General features: G+C 50.7%; 1 protein-coding gene across 1 annotated transcript; it reads left to right on the forward strand.

Moving 5' to 3' along the window:
• The first annotated feature begins 5 nt into the window (after positions 1-5).
• Positions 6-20,510, forward strand: SLC26A11 (solute carrier family 26 member 11). The gene is made up of 17 exons (XM_068531221.1): positions 6-99; positions 1,202-1,416; positions 1,979-2,171; positions 2,549-2,634; positions 4,593-4,672; positions 5,759-5,901; positions 10,019-10,194; positions 10,637-10,709; positions 13,024-13,074; positions 14,192-14,252; positions 16,337-16,392; positions 16,589-16,729; positions 17,347-17,474; positions 17,804-17,903; positions 18,355-18,488; positions 18,823-18,895; positions 19,687-20,510. The coding sequence occupies exons 2-17, from the start codon at positions 1,204-1,206 to the stop codon at positions 19,776-19,778; spliced, it is 1,800 nt and encodes a 599-aa protein (XP_068387322.1). The 5' UTR covers positions 6-99; positions 1,202-1,203; the 3' UTR covers positions 19,779-20,510.
• The last annotated feature ends 1,659 nt before the right edge of the window (positions 20,511-22,169 follow it).

Raw genomic sequence — 22,169 nt, forward strand, 5'->3', positions numbered from 1 at the left:
CCCAGGACCCGCCCCGGCTCCGGCTCCCGCTCCCCCAACCTCTGCGGTTCCTGCAGACCCGCTGCGGCGACGACGGGAGACCCCGAGCTGTGGCGTCCGGTGAGTGCGTGGCTGACGGCGGCGGGGCCCGGGGTCGAGTGCTTAAGTTGCCAGGGCACGGGCCCGGGTCGCTGGTGGGCGGCCGACGTGCGGGGGGCGGCAAGTGGTCCGAGGGTACGGGCGCGTCCCGCGGGGACCCCGCTCCCTACCCACCTCATCCCCACCCAGGTCCCCGCCATCGTCCGCCTTGCTGGGGCCGGCAAGCCACGGACCAGCAGACGGTGTGGGGTCCCCGCCCGTAGACCCCAGCGTCCGGGGCAAGCGGCTTCGGGGGTGGGGGGCCGGTTCTGTCCAGAGCAGCCCCACCGGGGCTGGGGGTGGTTTGGGACGGGCTCTGCGCGCCAGGAGCACCAGGACCCTAGAGGATGAGCACCAGGACCCTAGAGGATGCGCGCCGTGAATTACTGGGGGAGCCTCTGACGTTCTTTCAGAACCAACTAGAATACCTAAGGCTCCTCTAAGGATATAGACGCCACAGGTGGGGGTTGGGGTGATGCGCAGCTTCAGGATGGGAGCCCTCCCACCACCGCAGCGCCGCAGTCTGCCGTAGTGGGTGGAGCCTGCTCTGCTGCGCACTTGGAAAACCTTAGGGCCTCCAGTCACCCCACCCACTCCTCGCCGGCTACGTGTGGGTATCTCCGTGGGTCTGCTTTTCTCTGCACTGCTCCCCGTTAAATTTCCTGGGGGGGGGGAATAAAAAAAGGAAACAGATTCTCTTGGGAGGAGAAACCTTGAGTCTAATTAGTGATTAGTGTTTGAATTTCTCAGTGAGAAATCATTTATTTTTTCTGGCCAGAGTCGATGGAGGAAGAGAAGGCACCTAGGGTCTGGGCAGGTGGGGTTCAGGGAGAGCAGTCGGTGGCGGGGGGCACTCCACCTTTGGTTGACGCCTTCTCTGCACAGGCTGTTGGCTTCCTGACTCAGATCAGCAAGGTGAGGGGAGATTTAACGCATCTAGCTCCACCCCCCTGGGTGAGAAGAGACCGATTGCGCATCTCCTGATGTCTCTGGACCTCACCCTCACTCTCAGCCTATTGCTGGGTTTTCTGAAGCCCAGGCACTGACTGCTGGTCTGTGTCCCCCCGACCCCGACTCTTCCTAGACATGTCATCTACTATGAAGCCGCCCAAGGGCTTTGCCCCGATGTCCTGCTGCTGGTCCACTGCGACCATGCAGAAGAGGCTGCCTTTCCTGGCCTGGCTGCCTGACTACACCTGGCACGCACTGAAGATGGACTTCATCGCTGGGATCTCAGTCGGGCTCACAGTCATTCCCCAGGCTCTGGCCTATGCCGAGGTGGCTGGACTCCCTCCCCAGGTGAGATGTGTGCCCTTGCTGCCCACCACATCCCTTCGCCTTAGCCTGACCCCACTCCAGGCCTTAGTGCTCACCCAGGAGCAGAGTAGAAGTGCATGCATAGTATTCCCTCCAGACAAGGGGGCACCCTGGGCTCCAGTCCCATGGGGCCCAAGAAGCCTTAGTTTACAACCTGGAGCGTGTGACTGCCTTTGGGCAGACGCGTGCTCCTGTAACCCCTCTTGTCATGCTTGTTACACACAGGCACCAAGCTAGTTCTGGATTGCCCGATGGGGCCAGTGGGATGACTCACTCTGGCTTTAAGAACGCTTTCTCAGAATCACAGGCTCAGACATAAGGACACAAGGCCCCAGTTGGGTGTGGGTAGAAAAGAGGCCCCTTAGTCACTGTAGGTCCACAACCTTGGGTAACAGAGGGTGAGCAGTTCACCCCGCCTGTATGTGCTGCTGTGCCCAAAATACACAATGGACCACACAGATCCCTGTGCTTAACCAGCTACACCAGGGACCCTGTGCGGGTGCCGTGTGCCTCCTGGATATTCATTGCTTTCTTTGCCCAACAGTACGGCCTCTACTCTGCCTTCATGGGGTGCTTCGTATATTTCTTTCTGGGTACCTCCCGAGATGTGACTCTGGGCCCCACGGCCATCATGTCCCTCCTGGTCTCCTTCTACACCTTCCACGAGCCTGCCTATGCTGTGCTGCTGGCCTTTCTGTCGGGCTGCATCCAATTAGGCATGGGGTTCCTGCGCTTGGGTAAGGCACTCAGACCTTCCTGTCATGGGGACGGGGGGTTGCAGTTCTGCTCTTCCTGGGGTACCGAGGCACCTCATTCTGGGGATGCCCTGCCTTCAGCGTTTCCTTCTTTGCCTTCCAAGGGCTATCCGTGTGTGTGTGTGTGTGTGTGTGTGTGAAGAGGGGTGGCTCTCAGTTCTCCTCTATTGTGCTCAGAGGCCAGGACACTTGGAGAAGTGCCCCGGGCCTCAGTCCCTAGTCTCTTTCCTGCTCTCCAAACCAGCCCAAACAGGGTATGCCACTAGTCTTTAGACCCAATCCCACCTATACCACCTCTCCCAGCCCACACTGACCCAGTGGGGCTGGGGCCAGCCTGGTGTTCCCTCTTGGCTGTCCAGGGTTCCTGCTGGACTTCATCTCCTGTCCCGTCATTAAAGGTTTCACCTCGGCTGCCGCCATCATCATCGGATTTGGGCAGATTAAGGTAGGCACCCTAGTTGGCCCTGGGGCATCTGCTGGCTAGCAGGACCAAGGCCAGGTCCTGATATGTGTGGGTCAAACTCTTGCTGTTTAGGGGCTCAGAGCCTGTCGTGCTGGCATGAGTTTCCATTAATAAAATCATCCTTTGGAGGAGATATTGAGTGATGGCCAAGTTCTACAACAGGTAATTTGGGGACCAGTAATGACAGCCCCCGCTCTTGCTGGAGTTTTCATGCCTGAGTGCTTGGTTCACCTCACAGAGTCCTGCCCCTACTGCATATTGAACCATTGGGCCTTTACAAGTCACGAGTGTACTGCCAAAATTCCGACAAGCAAATTGCTCCCCAAGCTAATTTAGCTAGGTGATTTCACTTTTATGTCTTTCTTTTCCAAGTTTTTGTTTAATGTTTTTCAAATATCGTGCTTTTTTATGTTTCTGTTTAAACACCTATGAGAAGTATTGGAATCAGTGATCATCGGTTATCTGAGGATATCATTTATTCTCCTTCCATTGGGTTCTACATACCTGGAAGGCAGGCACTGTTTTACTTCCAACGTGGTCGCCCGGAGCTGTGCTTGGGTGTGCAGAATGAAACTGAGCTGAATTGTACAGATTCAGGGAGACACACACACACACACACACACACACACACACGCCTCTCCATGGTGTGGTTCCCACAGTCAGGCTCTGCTTCAGTGTGGCGCGTGACAGTCTTCACGGATGGAGGCTGAATGAGAAAGTAAGAACATGAAGCCTAAGAGGGTACGTGTGAGAGAGAATAAAGTAGTTGACACGTCACTGGGTGCTGGGTTAAACTCTCCCTATGTTTAGTTCTCAGAAGTTCTCTGGGAGGTAGGCTTATTATTATCTCCACTTATAGAGGAGGAAACAGCCTAGAACAACGTGGGTAAATTCGAACTATAGATTATGTACACACATATGTCAGGGTAAGCTTGGCAAGTGCTGTTTCGTGGGATGCTTTGTCCTTTATTCTGGAAACATTATCTTTCATTTTTAGTGTCAAGAATGTTCTTTTTTCATAACACAGTGAGAGGGTAGCTTCTTTATGCATTCGTATTTGGCAACCCTAGGCCCCTGTCTTCAAAACCTTGACTAGGTCATGACAGTCATCTGAGAGCCTCTAGGCTGGGGTGGGGGTCCTCTTGACCTGCCCACGCAGGAGTCCCTGTCCAGGACAGAAGCCGCTGTCCATGTCTGCCCTTCCCCTTCGGGGGCTGTGTACATGGTGGGTTTTGGGGTCCTTGGAGCCTGATTGCCTTGGGAGTCTTGGCCTCGACCTCCCCTTCTGAGCCCAACCAGATAAAGAACTAAAGTACAGAGTGGCGCCCCTTCTCCCAGCCGAGGACCCCCGACCTGGCGGGGTCCCCTCAGCGCTCCTCCCTGGAGGACCTCGGCGCCCCCTCGACCCCCGGCCGTGCAGGTCTGCCCACCTCATGGCGAGACTTTCCCTTCCGACAGGGGGCGGTCCCCGATGGGCGGGCCTCCGAGTGACGGACGCGGCCTCAGGCCAATGGCGGTGAGGTCTGCGCTGTGAAGGGCGGGCCGCTGAGTGATGGACGGGATCGCGAACAGATGGCAGCCGGGCCTGAGGGGGCGGGCCCCAGGGAGCAGTTGAACCAGTCTCCTTGGTTTGAGGTCGCCCAGACTGATTTTCCTCAGATAGGAAAGTAATTTGCAAAGACGTGGGACAACATGAACATTGTGAAATACCGTCAGCACCCCCACTTCCCCCCGGGAAGGATAACTTTGATCTCCTGCCCTTGGGGACTTTGGGAGTAGACAGAGAGGCCCGGGAGAGGCAGGAGATGTTTTCCCCCAGGAAGGGCCCTGGCGGGGGGGGGGGGGTTCCAGGTTTGGAACAGTATTGAGATGCTGCAAGGGATGAGTTTCAGGCCTTTATATCGCAGAAGGCTGTCTAATCAGAATCTCTTGTTTGACAGAACCTGCTGGGACTGCAGCACATCTCCAGGCAGTTTTTTCTGCAAGTGTATTACACTTTCCACAACATCGGAGAGACCAGGTACCGGCTGGCTGTGTTTCTCCCCCCGCCCCCATAAGTAAGCTCTTCCTTCTAGATCCCTCTCCCGGTTCCCTCCCCATTTCCACTCCCAGGTGGCATTTATTCCAATTCTCTGGGATCTTGCTGCTCAAACGGGTCCCGCAAGCAGCACCATCGGCATCACCTGGGAGCTGGTTAGAAACACAGTCTGGCCGGCCCAGACCTGCTGAATCAGTCGGCTTAATAAGAGTCCCAGGTGGCACATTGAAGCTTGAGAAGCTCTGCTCTGGTCAGTCCAGTGCGCCAGTCAGCGTGGCCCCATGCAGGGCTTTCTCCTGTGGTCGAAGTGAGAAGAGACCATATGAAGGAAGGGCAGGTGGTCTCTCGTTCAAAGAGTTCATAGTTCAGTGAGCAAGAGAACCACAGGGCAAGGGAAGGCAGAGACCAACAGACATGCAGGTGCCAGGGGACGGGCGGCAGGTGGAGAGAGTTCCTACCGCAAGCACATCACTCAAATGGAGGGGCTTCTCTCAGAGAGCAAGCAGGTTAAAGGGACAAATAGGAGATGCAGCTCGATGAGCCCAGCTGGAGGCCAGAGCACCTCTCTGGCTGGAGGAGCAAGAGGAAGAAGTGACCTGGGGGGAGCTGTAGGGGGAGCTGCCTGGAGGGAGTGGGGGAGACCCTGTGACCATTCTCTCCTCCCCTTCTGATCTGCTGCTGAGGTTTCCTGGCCCATAAGATGCACCTGGTGGGGGTCAGCCACATGGGGGGTAGTGGAGATGGAGATGGACCGGTCAGAGAGCATCATAGGCAGTCAGGAGTGAATCTCCCTGAACTGACGAGACGTGTAGCCCAGAGAGCTATGTGACTAAAAACGTGAGCTGGTAGCGTGCCTACGGCTACCACTGTCATCTGGGCTTCAGCTCCCAGGGCCTGTGTACCTACTAAGTTTCAAATAAAGTTTTGAAATGGAACAGGGACACAGGTTACTTAGGGAAAAACAAAAAGAGCATTCGAGAGAGAAAGTTTTCCAGCAGAAGCAGCAACCAAGGGCCAGAAGGCCTGTGCTATCAGCAGGTTTGGGCGGTGACTGGTGTCTCTCTGCAGGGTGGGCGACGCAGTGCTGGGACTGGTCTGCATGGTGCTGCTGCTCGTGCTAAAGCTGATGCGGGACCACGTGCCTCCCGTCCATCCCGAGATGCCCACTGGCGTGCGGCTCAGCCATGGGTTGGTTTGGACTGCCACCACAGGTGAGGGGGCCTTCTGCCTGAGGGACCATTTCCAGATTTGTCCTGCACAACCTGGCCTCACATTGTAGTCACCCCAGGAACCCGAATTCCACCCGGAGAGATCTTTACGTCACTCGCTAAGTGGTTCTGATACGCATCCAGGGCTGAGAGCTCTGTTTAGCAGCAGAAGTTCTCAGCTAGGGATGATTTTGCTCCCCACCCCCCCGCCCCCGGGGGACATTTGGCAATGTTCAGAGACATTTTTGGTTGACACTACTGGGCAAGACTGTTTCTGGCTTCTGATGGGTGGAGGCCAGAGATTTTACTAAACATCCTGCAACGTACAGTCTCCCATGGCAAAAAAATGATCTGGCCCAAGATGTCAGCAGTGCTAAGGTTGAGAAACTCTGGCAGGTCTCTGGAGGAGAAAACAAGTTCCACTGAGACAAACTGGTCCTGTTTTAATTGTGCAGCTGCGAAGGGTAAACATTTTGCTTCAGGCCTGGAATCAACAGGTTGAGTCGCAGTTAACCAGAGGATCTGTAAAGAAAGGCTGAAGTAAAAGGCAAGATGAGGAGAGTTAGTGGAACCGTTGGCTGGTTGAAGGGCCATCTCGGGGTGGGGATGGGGGTGGGGATGGACATCTCTCCACTGAGCTGCCAGTAGGTGACACAGAGAGAATGGCAGGTACAGCAAAGCAAGGAAGCATTGATATCTACTGGGCCTTTCCAGAGCTGAGGGCAATGGAAATCACCCCGCTTGGCCCTACTCCGCAGCCATGAAATCCAGCCAGTTGTGGGAGGGAGGAGGTGGCTAGATTTCAGCCCTTGAGTCACTTCCAGCTTCTCCGGCTGTCCCCAGTACCAAGAGTCACTCACCAGACCCCATTCTGCAGCCCGGAGGCCATGGGTAAACGCTGAGCGCTTGGGAGGGTGGAAGAGCACTGGGTTTATGGTGAAACTACTGGTTTCAAGTCCTAGTTTAGCCACTTACCTGGCACTTGCATGAGTCACTTGTCAAAATTTTATGAGCTTTAGTACAGTCATCTGTAAAATAGTGAAAACAGGCTCTATTGCCTAAAACTTGACACTCAAAGTGTGGCCTCTGACCAGCAGCACAGGCATCCCCTGGGAGCTTGTTGGAAATGCAGGTTCTTAGGCCCACCCAGACCTCTGGCGCAGAATCTGCACGTTAACATGCTTGTCAGGTGACGTGTGGGCACACTGAGGTCTGAGAAATGCTGCTCCAAAACCCTGTAGGCTTCTCAGGGACTACTGTCTTCTTTCTCTCCAGAATATGTGGTGTGTCCTTAGGAAACTAGTTACTGAGCTCCCAACTATGTTTGTTAAAAAGTCATCGTTTCAGCTTGTATTTTAGCTGAGTGAGGACAGGTTAAGCTATAATAGTACCTTGTGTTTGTTTAGCAATTTGTAGAGAATTTGTTTAGCCCCAGAACACTCTTGTGGGGTAGGTGGAACAGTTGTCATTTCTCCCCTTTTGCAGATGAAAAAGTAGAGACTTGCAGAAATTGAATGAGCTGTAATCTGACATACAGTGATGGATGGCTTATAAAGCATTTTACAAACATCACTTCTTTTGATTGTCATAGCAGCCTTGAGGATGGGATATTATTTTCCCTGTGTTGCCAGTGAGGAAAATGAGGCTCTGAAACGTAAAACAGACAAACCAAATAAGACTTCTCAAGGCCACATAGCTAGGAGCAGGCAGAGTGAGGACTTGCTCCCAGGTCACTTGCCGTTTTTCCTGATCAATTGATCGAGAAGTGTATCAATTTTATTTATCTCACAGAACCAACTTTTGATTGCATTGATCTTTCTGTTGCTTTTGTTTTCTCATTAGTAGATTTTGCTCTGACCTTTATTATTTCCTTGCATTGGCTGATTTTGAATTTACGTTTCTTTTTCAAATTCTTAAGGCAGAAGCTGAGGTCTTTGAGACCTTCCTTCTTTTCCAATATAGTGATTAGGGTCATAAATTTCCCACTCAGCACTGCTTTAGCTGCATCCCACAATTTTGATAGGTTGTGTTTTCATTTTTGCTTAGTTCTAAATACTTTCTAATTTCCATTTTGACTTCTCTTTTGAATTGTGGATTATTTACCTTTTGAACCAGGAGCCTTTTAGGAATTAGTTTGCAAATATTCGGGGATTTTTTAATTAGTATTTTGCTACTGATTTCTAACATAATTCCATTACGGTCAGAGAACAAACGTTGTACATACATAACATATGTAGGATTATAATTTTCTCTGGAAATGACCCCCTTTATCCTGGTAACATTCTTTGCTCTGAACTCTACTTTTATGTAGAGCTGCTCCAGCTTTCTTTTGGTTAGTATTAGCATATGTTTTCCCATCCTTTTACTTTGAACCTATTTAACTTATTTGTGTCTTTATGTTTAAAGTGTGTTTTTTGTAGGAAGCATATAGACGGGTTTTGTTTTTTAATACAATCTGATGATCTCTGCCTTTTCATTGGGGGGTGGGGTAATGTTTACATTCCATGTGATGATTGATGTATCTAGCTTTAGATCTACCATATTGCTCTTTGTTTCCTATTGTCTCATTTCTTCTTTGTTCCCTTTTCCCTCTCTTTCTACCGTCTTTTGGATTGAGTATTTTTCGCTGATTCCTTTTTTATTCTCTTTATTGGCTTAATGGCTCTAACTGCTGTGTGTGTGTTTTTGTTTTTGCTTGTTTGTTTTTGGTGGTTGCTTTAGGGTTTATCGTATACATCTGTATCTTAATACAGTATACATTCCAACTTCACGTTGATACAAGAACCTTATGATCAGATACATCCATTTCTCCTCTTCTAGCCTTTGTGCTATGGTTATCATATTTTTTTTTTCAACATGTGTTTTAAAGCTCTCAGTCATTATTGTTTCCACTTTAAATATGTAGTTACTTCTAAAGATGTATAAGTAACGAGAACAAAGTCTGTTATATCTTCCCACATTATACATCTTTCTGGTGCTTTTCATTCCTTTGTGTAGATGCAGATTTCCATCTGTATCATTTTCCTTCTGCCTGGAGAACCTTCTATATTGTTTCCTGTAGTGCAGGCCTGTTGGTGATGAATTCTTTCAGCTTTTGTATGTCCAAAATAGTCAGTGTTTTACTTTCATTTTGGAGGGTAGCTTTGCTGGATATAGAATTCTAGATAGTTTTTTTCCTCCTCCACACTTCAAAAATGCTGTTCTCCTGTCTTCTGGCCTGCTTTGTTTTCTACAAGAAGTCTGCTGTCATTCTTTCATTCCTCTAGATATGACCTTTTTTTCTGGCTGCTTTTAAGATATTCTCTTTATCATTGGCTTTAGGCAATTTGATCATGATGTGCCTTGTTGTAGTTTCTTTTTGTTTTTTTTCCATGTGTCTTGTCCTTGGAATTCACTGAGCTTCTTGGTTATGCAGGTTTGCAGTTTTTATCAAATTTGGAAAAATACTCAGCCATTATTTCTTCAAATCCTTGTGCTGTCTCCCCATGCCACTCCACGGTCTTTCTTTGGGGACTCTGACACATATTAGGTTACTTGAAATTGTTCCACAGCTACTGATGCTTAGTACAATTTTTCAATCTTTCTTTTCTTCTGTGTGTTTCATTTTGAGATTCTGTTGCTACATCATCAGTTTCACTAGTCTTTTCCCTGTAATATCTAATCTGTCTTTAATCCATTCAGTGTATTTTTTGCCTCAGACGTTATGATTTTCATTTCTAGAAGGTCAATTTGGGAGATATTTGGGTATATATACACAGACACTGTTGTTCCATATATTTTGTCCAGTTTTTAGTTGTTTTAGGCAGCAGAGTAAACCTGCTCTGCATCTTCAAAGTGGCATCACCTTGGGAGATCTGATCTCAAAGTCTTTCCAGCTCTGCCTTTGACCGTGCAGTCACTGGTGACCAGTAGATGATACGCGTGCTGGCCCTGTGTGTCACCACTCCTCTGTTTCCCCATTGTGCGTTTTTCATGGTGTCATGTTTTCATGCCTGCCATACGGTTGCTTGTATCCATGCTGATTCCCAGGCTGGGGAGGGGTCTTCCACCTCCTGAGGTGTATTTGCTCCAGTTACCCAGACGATCCGGGTTTCACTGACAGTCTCTCCCCCTGTCCTAGCTCGTAACGCCCTGGTGGTCTCCTTTGCTGCCCTGGTCGCATACTCCTTCCAGGTGACTGGATACCAGCCTTTTGTTCTAACTGGGAAGACACCCGAGGGGCTCCCTGATGCCCACATCCCTCCCTTCTCAGTGACCACTGCCAACGGGACGATCTCCTTCACCGAGATGGTACAGGTGGGTAGAGACAGGGAGCCAGGCCAGCTTGGCTGAGGCTGCAGCGGCCCCTGGGCGTGGGTCTATCTCGTAATGCATTCGCTTAGTGACGGGCAGCTCTGAACTCAGCTAGGACTGCTGTCCTCAGGAAGGGGCGTCTCTAGTGCAGGGACAGGTAGGAATGAATTCCAGATTAGGCACAACCTCAAAGGACACCACATTTATTTTTCTACCTTGAGCCCAGGGGTGTTCCTGCCATCGTGGACGCTGGCAGAGCAGGAATTTGTTGTGTTCTGCTGTGTGTCGTGTTCCTTGCAGTGTGAGCTCACAGCCCTGCAGCTGAAGTATGTTTGCTTCTGTCAGACATAGACGAGTCAGTGCCTACCTTGTCAGGTCACTGACTGGTCAGACCTCTTCTGTCCTTCCCCGGAGGTTCACTCACCATCCCTGTCTCCTCTCTCAGGGCATGGGGGCCGGGCTGGCTGTGGTGCCCCTGATGGGTCTCCTGGAGAGCATTGCAGTGGCCAAATCCTTTGGTAAGATGCTCACCACCCACGCCCTCCCTGGCATCTCAACCCGGAGCCCAACCTGCCTTGCTTGCCTGCCCTCCTGCTTGCTTTTTATCTGCTTTGATTTTTAAAACTTTGAATTTTTATCCTAGTAATACATGCTTTTTTTTAAAAAAAAAAAAAAAAACCTACAGTAAAAATAGATTGTCAATGAAAACTCTTCCTGTGGCTGGAAACGTTTGACAGTCCGCTCTCTGTGGACATAAAAGGTCCTGCATTAAGCCTTTGCCAGTTGAACTTTCTGTGCGTGGTGTAAACACTCCTCCTGCCAGGTGATTGCAAGCTGAATGTGGAGTTTGAACATTCAAATCTTGTGGTAACATATGAAATAGCTACCATCCACTGTACAGATACAGCTAAATAACCTCATCAGTCAGAATGAAAGGTAGTAAAAATAAATTAGAAACCGATACACTTTAAGTATTATCTTTGTTTTTAATATAATTTATTTAATTGACAGTTTTCATTTAATTGGTAATAATAGCTGTATTTGATACCTTGTTAGCAAAATTCCTAAAAATTTGACAAGGTGCCCTTTCCGAGTGTCTGAGCACACCTGGCCTGTCCCCTCCCAACCCCTGGAGAGGCTGGGAAGCGTTAATCTACTTATATGTTTGCTGCTCAATACTGATTCCTTCCACCTGAGCTGAGGCTGCCAAACCTTTCATGTGTCCCTGCTTCTGTCTTAGGTCCCTGGACTTTTGTTCTGTGTTGTCCATGAGGATGATGTGTTTCTTCTGTTCTATAAGAGGGTTAAGTCCTTTGTTTGGATTTAATTTGACTCTAAAGGTTAAAATTCAGATATATGACATGTATGTTACTATGACTACCTGAATTGTGTTCACTGCCCAGCCCGGGTTGTGCCAGGATTATGTTTCCTTCTCTGAAGTTCCAGCATCTGGATCCTTAGACCACTCCCAGGAGACTATAAACCAGTGTTCATTCTAAAGGGTTTTCCTTTCTAAACGCCAGCAGTTGCTCAAGACCACGCCGCATTTCAGTTTGTGACCTGTTCAGCTCACATCTTTCTTGTTCAGTTTCTATTTTTCTGATCCTTTTTTTTTTTTTTTTTTTAATTTGGAGGGGCATATCTCAGAATCTGCATGTGACAGATTTTACTCATCTTGTCTATTACTTAGAAAACTCTCCATTTTCTTTCTTTTTTTTTTAAAATTTATTTATTATTTTTGGCTGTGTCTTTGTTGCTGTGCGTGGGCTTTCTCTAGTTGCAGCGAGCTGGGGGCTGCTCTTCGTCGCAGTGCGCGGGCTTCTCATTGCAGTGGCTTCTCTTGTTGTGGAGCACAGGCTGTAGAGCGCACGGGCTTCAGTAGATGCGGCACGTGGGCTCAGTAGTTGTGGCTCACGGGCTTAGATGCTCCGCAGCATGTGGGATCTTCCTGGACCAGGGCTTGAACCCGTGTCCCCTGCATTGACAGGCGGATTCTTAACCACTGCGCCACCAGGGAAGCCCTCCCATTTTCTTTCGAAGTCAGCTGACTGCCTGTGCTCATTTGTAAAGCTTGTCATGCTTTTAAATCAAGGCTTAGTAAACCACAGCCTGCTGCCCATCACCTGCGAATGGCTTTTGCATTTTTAAATGTTTGAAAAAAAATCTAAAGAAGATTCGGGTTTGATGACACATGAAAAGTGTATGAAATTTGTATTTCAGTTCACAAGTAAGGTTTTATTGGAAGATGGTCTCTTGTTCACTTGTTTCATGTTGTATGGTTGCTTTGTGCTATAACGGGGAGCTGAGCAGTTGTGACAGAGGGTGTGACCCTCAAAACCTAAAATATTGACAGTCTGGCCCTTTACAGAAAGTTTACCAACCACTGTCTTAAGATTCATGCCACTCCATAGTTTCTCCCTAAATCTTCCCGCTTATGTCTCTGGGCCTCATCTGAGACTTTCTAGTCATCTTGACTTGCAACCAGAGAGCTTTTTAGTTTAAAACATCTTTCCCTTATTATAAAAGCAATACATGTCTGTTGCACAAGATATTGAAAGTTCAGAAATGGATAAAAAAACCCGAATCACTTGTAATGTCCTTCACTACCCCAATTAACTAACATTTTGCTGTACGTCTACTTTTTTTTTTGTAAACACACGAAGACGTGTATACATTTGCATGTATGTATATATTTTACCTGTGTTTATACCTTCTATTTACAATCATAGACAATGCTGTAGGGAGAAATTGGTGGCCTGTTTTCTCATTTCATAGACAGTTTCCTGATGATACATATCTAGTGACAGTGTTTTTATTGTCTGTTCTCTTTAGCTTCTCAGAATAATTACCGTATTGACGCCAACCAGGAGCTGCTGGCCATCGGTAAGACTCCAGTGGCGGGTGGCTCTCGGGGTCTGGGTGGTGGAGGTGCTGATACTCAGGGTGCAGAGCTGGCCCGAGTGGGGCCCATTTTCCCATCTCAGGTGGTTCAGTTTAATCCCTAGGAGTAGGGTGCCAACATCTAGTGTCTGACTGAGGCTCACTGAGCACCTGCTGTGTACCAGACCCTGAGGGCTGTGGCCTGTTCTGTGCCTGGGAACGCCTGGAATGTTCCACCTGGGCTGGGGGTGGGGGCTTCCAGGGCGAGGGTCAGGTTGCTGAGGAATGTGGCCAGGTAGGATCTCAGGGGAGCCTGCTGATTGTGTGGGATCTTGGCTGCCTGTGCCTCGCCCTGTGCCTCCCTCCAGGAGTGGCAGGCGGATGAGTAAGGACTCAGGTGGGCCCCAGGCTTCCTGACTGTGGAGCGGTGCATCCCAGGTGACACCTGAGCTGTCTCGAGAGCAGGCCTTGAACTTGTGACCAGTTGTGGGTTTTGCGGAGCCAAGGAGACCATGGTGGTCTTTGTGAAGGCCCCTGGGTGAGGTGGGTGCTGACGAGCTGATGGTGATGAACTTGGGCTAGTTACCTCCGTTCTGAGGTCCCAGCCAGGTTCCGTGCATGGGTGTGTCCAGTACAGGTTAATCAGAGGCACACAGGGAAGGCAGCTTACTGGCCATGACCTTCTGCCATTCACCTTGGCTGGTCATCTTGTGAAAATGTGGGTTTGAAGGAACTCAGAGTAGGAGGGATGCCCACAGGCGTACTGGGCACTTCAGGCCTGTCTGTGCACACTTGCCTTACTCAGCCATCCCCCTTTCTGGGCAGGAGGGATTCCTCATTCTGTTATACATGGGAAAAGGCGTATTTCACTCACACAGGCAAGGCTGGGGTCAGAACTGCTTTATAGCTAGAATCAATCTCAGCGCACTTGGCAAAGATCATGGTTTGACTTTCCTAGAGGGAGGGAGAATCAGATATAGGATGCCCCACTGGGTAGTTCCTCTCACCTTCTGTCTTCCTGTTTCTTTTCTGGTTTTTATCTCCTTTCTCCCCCTCTCCTTTTTCTCTCTATTCTATGCTTCTCGTCCTGGATGAGCTTTTTCCTTCTGTTTCTCCACAGGCCTGACGAACATCCTGGGCTCCCTTTTCTCCTCCTACCCGGTCACAGGCAGCTTTGGCCGGTGAGTGACCACGTTCCCCTTTCTCTGTGTCTCCAGGGAGGTCCCCGCCCAGGACAGAGGGTCCTTGTCCAGCTTGAAGAACCAGGTTCCCCCTGCGGGGCCCTTGCCCACGTCCTGAGGTCATTTTCACTTTTTTCCACGTTGGTCCTCTCTCCCTTGGTCAGCTGTGACGGTGTCTATGGGGAGACAGGAGGGGACTCCCTCTGCTTCCCTCACCATCTTGGCAGGTTTTCTTTACCCCGATACACAGTGCTGCAGTTTAACATTAAAAAGATCCCCGTGCATGGAAATGCTCCCAGCATCTTGGTGCTGGAGTTAATTCCTGAAAGATAGTGGAGGTGGGAGGGACTGCAGCTCTGCCTGAGGAAGGGGCAGACTCTCGAGTGGAGTTACCATATGGCCCCCATGAAAGGCAGGAGGGCAGGGCGGGAGGGTGGCCTGTGGCTTGAAGGAGAAGAGGAGGTGTCGGTGCCCGGCCCTCAGGCCAAGTCCTGGAACCTGACCCAACCCCGAGCACTAAACCTTCCCGACACCCCAAACCACCACGTCGAGGGGGCACAGGGCACACCGTTCGACCTCCCGCACCTCAGCATCCTCGTCTGTAAAGCAGAATCAAGACGGGGCCTGTCTCGGAAAGTTATTCAGAGGATTTAAAGGAAATCACATAGAACGATGCTAGTGACTTGGTAGGTGCTGTAATAGCGTTTATGTAGTAAAACCTCTGTTTTTCAGTTTAACTTTTTATATGCTCTTGTTGGCATAACTAGTTTGCGAGCCTGTTCAGTCAAGGTCATATTTTGTGTCCCCTGGTATCTAGCACAATTCCTTGTATATAGTGGGTACAGGAAAAATTCTGTGAGTATTTAACCAATTAATGAAATTTCTGCCTAACTCCATAGAGGTTAAAGGTGACTTTTTAGAAGGCTTTCATGGAAATGTACAGACAACGTTTATTTCTGGAGGAATACGGGTGGGCACAGGTCACGGTTGGGGTATGGGATGCGTGGGGGAGGCAGAGTCCTGTACTGTCGTGGGAATCAAGTCGTGGTTCTCTTGTCATCTTGGTGGCGGCAAAGGGAAATGTGGCCTGAGGACCAGTTCTTCGGCAGAGAAAGCTCGTGGCATTTGGGTCTGAATATAGTTTTTCACATAGGCAACGTGAAAAAGAAGCAAAATTAACCTCTAATTCCACTGTTAGAATTATGGTGTTTGTCCTTTTATGTTTTTTATTGTTTATACATACATACATACATATACACGTATGTGTACATGTATCTACGTATGATTTATACGTGTACATATATTCCCCCCCCCCCCGGACAGATGATCGTCAGCATTTTTCCATATCAGTAAAAATAAGCGTCTGCATCCTCGTTTCTCGTGGTAGCGGGGGATTCCATTGTAAGGGGGTGTATTATTTTGCCAGAGCTGTCTTAAATATACCACAGGCTGGGCGGCTTAAACAAACATTTACTTTTCACAGTTTTGGGGGTTGGACATCCAAGATCAAGGTGCCGGCAGGGTTCTCCTGTGACCTCTCTCCTGGGCTTGCAGATGGCCGCCTTCTCCATGTCCTCAAGTGGCCTTTCCTCTGTGTCTGTGCCTCCTGGCTTCTGTGTGTCCCATTTTCCTCTTCGAATAAGGACACTGGAGTAGGGCCCACCCTAAACGCCTCATATTAACTTAAACACCACTTTGAAGGTTCTTTCTCCAAATATAGTCACTTCCTGAGGTGCTCAGGGTTAGGGCTTCAACATGTGAATTGCGGGGGAGGGTGGGATGCAGTTCAGCCCGTTAACAGAGTTTTAATTTATGGCTCCCCTGCTGGACATTTGGATTTACAACCAGGCCTCTCTCAGACGTACCGATCCATTATTTTGGGTTAATTGAGAAGGCCCAAGAGTCCCCCTGGAGAGAGGACCCAGCGCGCCAGTGTCTAAGCCTCTCCACTAGGTGGCGACGTTGGTGGGTCCTCCTATTCCCTCCGGATCCTGCATCCCAGGAGACCAGCCACAGCATGTGGGCCCTCGCCTGCCCTGCTCTCCCGGCCCGACAGCCACTAATGGGTCTCTGTTGCCTTCCAGGACGGCTGTGAATGCCCAGTCAGGGGTGTGCAGCCCAGCAGGGGGCCTGATGACGGGTGAGCACCCCTTTCACAGACACTGTGTTCCCCCTGTGTCCGCCGCAGTGAGATAGGAGGAAAGGAGAGGAGGGAGCCCAGGGTGTGGGTGCCGTCGGCTCTGGCGCCTGGCTGTGTGCCCCAGAGCAGGGACTCCTTGCTGGGTGGGAGTCGGGGCGGCAGGGCCATGAGGTCACAGCACCCCACGCCCCTGCAGGAGCCCTGGTGCTGCTGTCACTCGACTACCTGACCTCACTCTTCTACTACATCCCCAAGTCTGCCCTGGCTGCTGTGATTATCATGGCCGTGGTCCCCCTGTTCGACACCAAGATCGTGGGGACGCTCTGGCGAGTGAAGAGTATGTATCTCCTGTCCGTCGGCACCAAGGTTATCGATGGTCCTTCCTCTGCCATTGGCTGCTGCCCAGGCTGGCCCAGCTGGGGGAGAGACGGGGGCTTTGGGGTGACCAGCAGGGCCCATGTCATAGCCTCCCTTTCTCCACAGGTCATAGCGGCTCAAGGTTCCCCGGAACCTGCGATTCCTTTACTGTAACAAGTTTTTGTTCTCTTTTGTTTTTCAAAGCAGTTAAGGGATTTATGTGGCTTCTACATCTAAGAGAAGTCTTGGTGCTTCCCTGGTCCTCATATCCCTTTTTCCTTGGTCCCCTGAGAAGTGCCCACTGGGACCTCTTCCCAGGGGCAGGGGACCAGGCCGACCAGGCAGGTCTTAAGGGCCCCTCGCCCAGGTAGGGAGGGATTTCTTGCCTCTGACACATCCTTGAGCTGGCATGGCCTGTCAGAGCATCGGCCCCCAGGTCTTTGGATGGGGGTCCCTCAGGAGCTGTTTGGGGTCCACGACACCTTCACTCATTATGAGAAAAGCCACGCACGAGGTGTCTCTTGTCAGGGGGCTCGGGTAGCTGGGAGCCGAGCTCGCTGAGGATAGGCCATTCCTCAGCTGGACCCCCTCTCCCAGGGCTGGACTTGCTGCCCCTCTGTGTGACGTTCCTGCTCTGCTTCTGGGAGGTCCAGTACGGCATCCTGGCAGGGACCCTGGTGTCCATGCTGATTCTCCTGCACTCCGTGGCCAGACCCAAGATACAGGTAGCCCATCTGGTCTCCCTGAGGGGGACCTGCTGGCCTCAGGGGGCCGGTGGGGTGAAGCATGCCATGGGCAGACCCTTTGAGCCCGCTGACTTGCATTTTGAGCTCTTGGTGTGATTGTGGCCCGAGGCACTGCCAAGTGACCATTCACCTAGCGGATGGTTTGACCTTCTGGTCATAACCCCACAGTGCTGTCCTGCTGCACATGGGGCTGTGGTGCGGGTGGGGGTCCTGCCAGCTCTGCACCCTCCTGTCCACCCTAGACCTGGAAGAGCTGCCCTGTTGAACTTGCCTCCAGGGCTCACTGGCTTCCCCCCAACTGTCCCCAGGTGTCAGAGGGCCCGATGCTGGTCCTGCAGCCGGCGAGCGGCCTGCACTTCCCTGCGATCGAAACCCTCCGGGAGGCGTTACTGAGCCGGGCTCTGGAAAGTACGTGGCCAGATGGGCTGCGGTCACCCCCAGCTCCCCGCCACCCTCTCAGCAGGGGTTCCTGCTGGACCCCAAGACCCTGCTCTCAGCTCTCAGGAAGGAGCTCGCCTGTCCTTGGGTCCCGGGGGTCTCGGGCGTCTCAGAGTGGCGTCCAGTGGACACCCGCCCACCGCGTGTGCATGCAGCAAGGGTGGCAGTTCCCCAACATGTGTCCCTGAGGGCCCACTCCTTCCAGGAGTTGGTATTTAGGGGAGAAAAGGGTCTGTTTGCCTGCCCTATGAAGGAAATGGTTGTTGCTGTCTCCAAACAGCTAATGTTTTGGGTTCTTGTCCTTTCACCTTTCCGTCCCCACTGGGGAGGAGGTCTTGATGGCCTTGTTTGGCCCCATGCCCCTGGCCAGAGCCTTTTCTGGCAGCCTCTGCCTGATGTGACCACTCCCCTGTCCCCCCAGCATCCCCGCCACGCTCTGCAGCCCTGGACTGCACCCACATCTGCAACATTGACTACACGGTGGTGCTGGGGCTCGGGGAGCTCCTGGAGGACTTCCACAAGCGGGGCGCCACCCTCGCCCTCATTGGCCTGCAGGTGGGTGTCGGCATCTGCTCTCGAAGTAGCCTGTGAGGTCTGTGTTTTCACCGTCCCCATGTCGAGGTGAGGATGCCAAGGCCCAGAGAAGCTGAGTGACTTGCCCAATGTCGCACAGTGAGGAAGGCGGCTGGGCTCCTTTCTCGCGGCATCTGGCTGCAGAGCTCTGCTTGTGTCCGTTGCATCGTGTGTTGTATTTGCAGAGCACTCATCTCCATGTCCTTCAGAAAGTATTCACTTAAGAAGTGTTCCTCTTACAGAGATGTGGGTTAGCCTGTGACGTGGCTTGCTAGGGCAAGAGCATTCCCACCTGCAATCACCGTTTGTCCCACAGGTCCCCGTTCTCCGTGTCCTGCTGTCAGCTGACCTGAAGGGCGTCCTGTACTTCTGCACCCTGGAAGAAGCAGGTGGGTGCGGCCAGTCATCAGAGTGAGAGCCATGGCAGCCTGGCTGCCCACACCCCACAGGGTCAGGACGGCAGGACAGAAACCCTGGGAGATGGGAGGGTCGGTGCTTGAGTCCAAGAGCGGGGAGCACTTGGACGAGGGTGAGGCAGTGGACAGGTTGTCAGGGGGCCTTCTGCTCTGGGGTTTTATTTTTTAGGACTGTATGTGCGTTTTTAATTGAGGCACAGTTTACATACAGTGAAACGCACAGATCCTAAACGTGAGTTTGAGTCCTGACACATGGATGCAGTGGGCGTCCAGTCAGGATGTAGCTTGTCTCCATCGTTCCAGAAAGTTCCCTCTTTCTCCCTTCCAGTGACCCCCCACTAGGGGTAAGCACTGCTCTGATTTCTTCCACCATCGGTCAGTGTAGCCTGTTCCGGAACTTCATGTAGTAGGATCAAGAGGATTCCTTTTGTGTTTGGCTTCCTTGGCTCAACTTGATGTCTGTGCAGTTCATCCGTGTTGCTGCTAAAGCAGCCAGACGCTGATCCGCAAGAACTGGATAAGCAGATTGGGCCCAGCCGCACCATGGAACCCGCCCAGCAGTGAGGAGGGTTATCGTGGCATGGAGAGTGGTGAGGTGCTGGTGGAGACTTAGGTGAAACCGGCCCAGGGCTGGAGACATTGGCCCAGGGACCTTAACTCCCCAGGCTTGAGGCCCCCAAAAGGCCAGCCTTTAATCCCATTCTGTGAACTGACCTATCCTCACTTCGCTTTTTTAGTGTTTGGAAACCTTGTGTTTTCTGCAGAGAAATACTTGAAGCAAGAACCAGGGACCCAGCCCTACAATGGCAGCGAAGACTCTGTTCCGGAACACAAGATCGCCCTGCTGAAGGCCTGATTGGGCTACCGATGGGCGCCCGACATCAGAGGGTCTCACGGAAGGTTCTGGTCACTGTGATGCCGGATGCCGCCTTGCAGCTGGATCTGAGAAACCTGAGTAGGTGTCCCAGAGGAGGGGGAGGGCAACTGCGTGGGGGTCCACAGGTGGGACTCATCACTTCCTCTGAGATGATTGAAAAAGTACCTCCCTGCTCTTCCTGGTATGCGAACTCTTTTTTTAAAGAGTGGTTTGGAGAACACTTTCTAGAATGGCAGACCACTTGAGAAAGGAAAGGGCAGGGATTTCAACCTGGTCTAGGAGAGGAGACTTCTCGCCCCAGCTGCTTCCTGGATTTCAGGGGAAATGGGGAGGGCGGGCATCTCTCAGGTGGGTTCCCTTCTTGATGGCGGCGGCTGAGCTGTTGTTGGGAGGAAAACCAAGGTTTGCCAAATGACTTCAAGTGTCTATTAAAAATAACTTCGTTGTGTTTTCTAAATTAAAATAAGTAATAGCTTTGGTGTTTTTGTAAAAACCATAAATGCTTATTGTAAAAACTACAGGTAACCATCCCCCCCCATCCACTTTGGTGATAGCTCCACACCTCCTCCCTCCAGTACACGTACACGTGTGTACGTTAGCATGTGGGTGTGTGTTTACAGTCATGTAAATGGTATCATTTCATCCATGGTGCTCTGTGACCCACATTTTCATGCGGTCATTACTGTGAATTATTTGTTGTGATAATAAATAGAAAACATGATTATCAATGGCTACGTGGTATTTTATTCTATATGCGTCATAATTTACTTAGCAAGCTCTCCGTACATGACTTTCCTGTTTTAAATTTCACTTCCATCAATTTTTAGAGGTAAATCCTAGCTGAGGAATTTTGTGCTCCTGGACTCTCTTTGAGAAAGAACTCACTGTGCAGATGGCCCTGGATGCGGTGCCATAGGGCCACCAGTGTTCTGCCCAGGCCACCCTGGCCAGTATCTGAGCAGAGCAAGGGTCCAGGCCTGCCCATAATACACGACTCTTTTCAGATTCCTTGTCCTCCGTCTTCTGGTGTTTCTCCTTCCAGGACCCTGACCAGCCAGCTAAACAGTTCACCGCCAGCCCCAAGGCAGCCTTTCCTTACCTCAGGCAGTTTCTCTTTTTCCACAAGGCGAGTGTGTCCTGAAACTCTGCCCGCTGGGCCACACCTGGCCAGAGCTGTGATGGGAGTTGTCCCTTTTTGGCCTGTGCCCACGTTCTGAGCCCACCCGTTCTGGAACCCAGAGATCGTCCAATTCACAGTGTATCCAATTGATAACACTCAGGTGGGACCAATTTCATTGAAAACCCTCACCATCTGTGACTCAGCAGCTCTGCTTCTTGGAAGCCACTCTAGCAAAACACAAGCCTGTCTCCCGGGAAGCAGACCAAGGATGTTTATCACAACCTCGTTAGCAATTTTGGAAAATGAAAGCAACATAAGTGTCTTGACCATGGAACATGCAAGGAATGGATTGGTGGAGGTACTAACAGATTTTTGAGTGAAAAAGGCAAGTTGCAGAGTGATACCCATCTTAAGATACCGTTTGTGTAAACACACCCACTAAATGATGGTATGATACATGTATGAGATTTTTAAAAGTTGTGGAAAGATAAACGTCAAACTCAACTGTGATTCTTGGGTTGACAGTAACCATATCTGTATGGTTTAATATTTCAAAGAACATTACATTGACGTATACTTAAAAAATAAATTTTAAAAAAAGAGAAAAGAGAAGTATGGAGAATTGCCTGGAAAGAATTTGGAACTTGGTGTCAGAAGATGCAGGGCTGGGTTCCATCATCCTTTCTCAGCCAGACAAGCTCTCTGAGCCTTGGTCTATAAATCGGGGATCCATGTGACTGTACTGATGACACAGTCGATGGAGCCTTTCCTTACCACTGGCTGGCATGACATCACCACTTATGGCACTGACATCACCAACACCATTGCAGTTCCCTGCCTCCCCTGTAGTGAGTGTGGCCATGTGAATGATATCAAGTCAGTGCTGTCTGTTGTGCGTTGAATTGTGTACCGGCCCCACAAAGTTCATATGTTGAGTCCCAACCCGCATTACCCAGAATGGGACCTTATTTGGAGCTAGGGTCATTGCAGATGTAATTAGTAAAGTGCATATTTGCAGTAGGGTGGACCCTAATCCAATATGGCTGTGTCCTTATAAAAAGGGGAGGGTTGCCTAGTGGTTAGGCTTCTAGGCTTTCACTGCCATGGCCCGGGTTCAGTCCCTGGTCCGGGAACTGAGATCCTGCAAGCTGCACCACGCAGTCATAAAAAAAGGTCGGGGGCAGGTTTGGTACAGATACACATATACAGGGAGACCACGATGTGAACATGAAGGCAGAGATTGGGGTGAT

This window comes from Eschrichtius robustus, chromosome 20 (assembly GCF_028021215.1).
Source record: "Eschrichtius robustus isolate mEscRob2 chromosome 20, mEscRob2.pri, whole genome shotgun sequence".
Taxonomy (NCBI): domain Eukaryota; kingdom Metazoa; phylum Chordata; class Mammalia; order Artiodactyla; family Eschrichtiidae; genus Eschrichtius; species Eschrichtius robustus.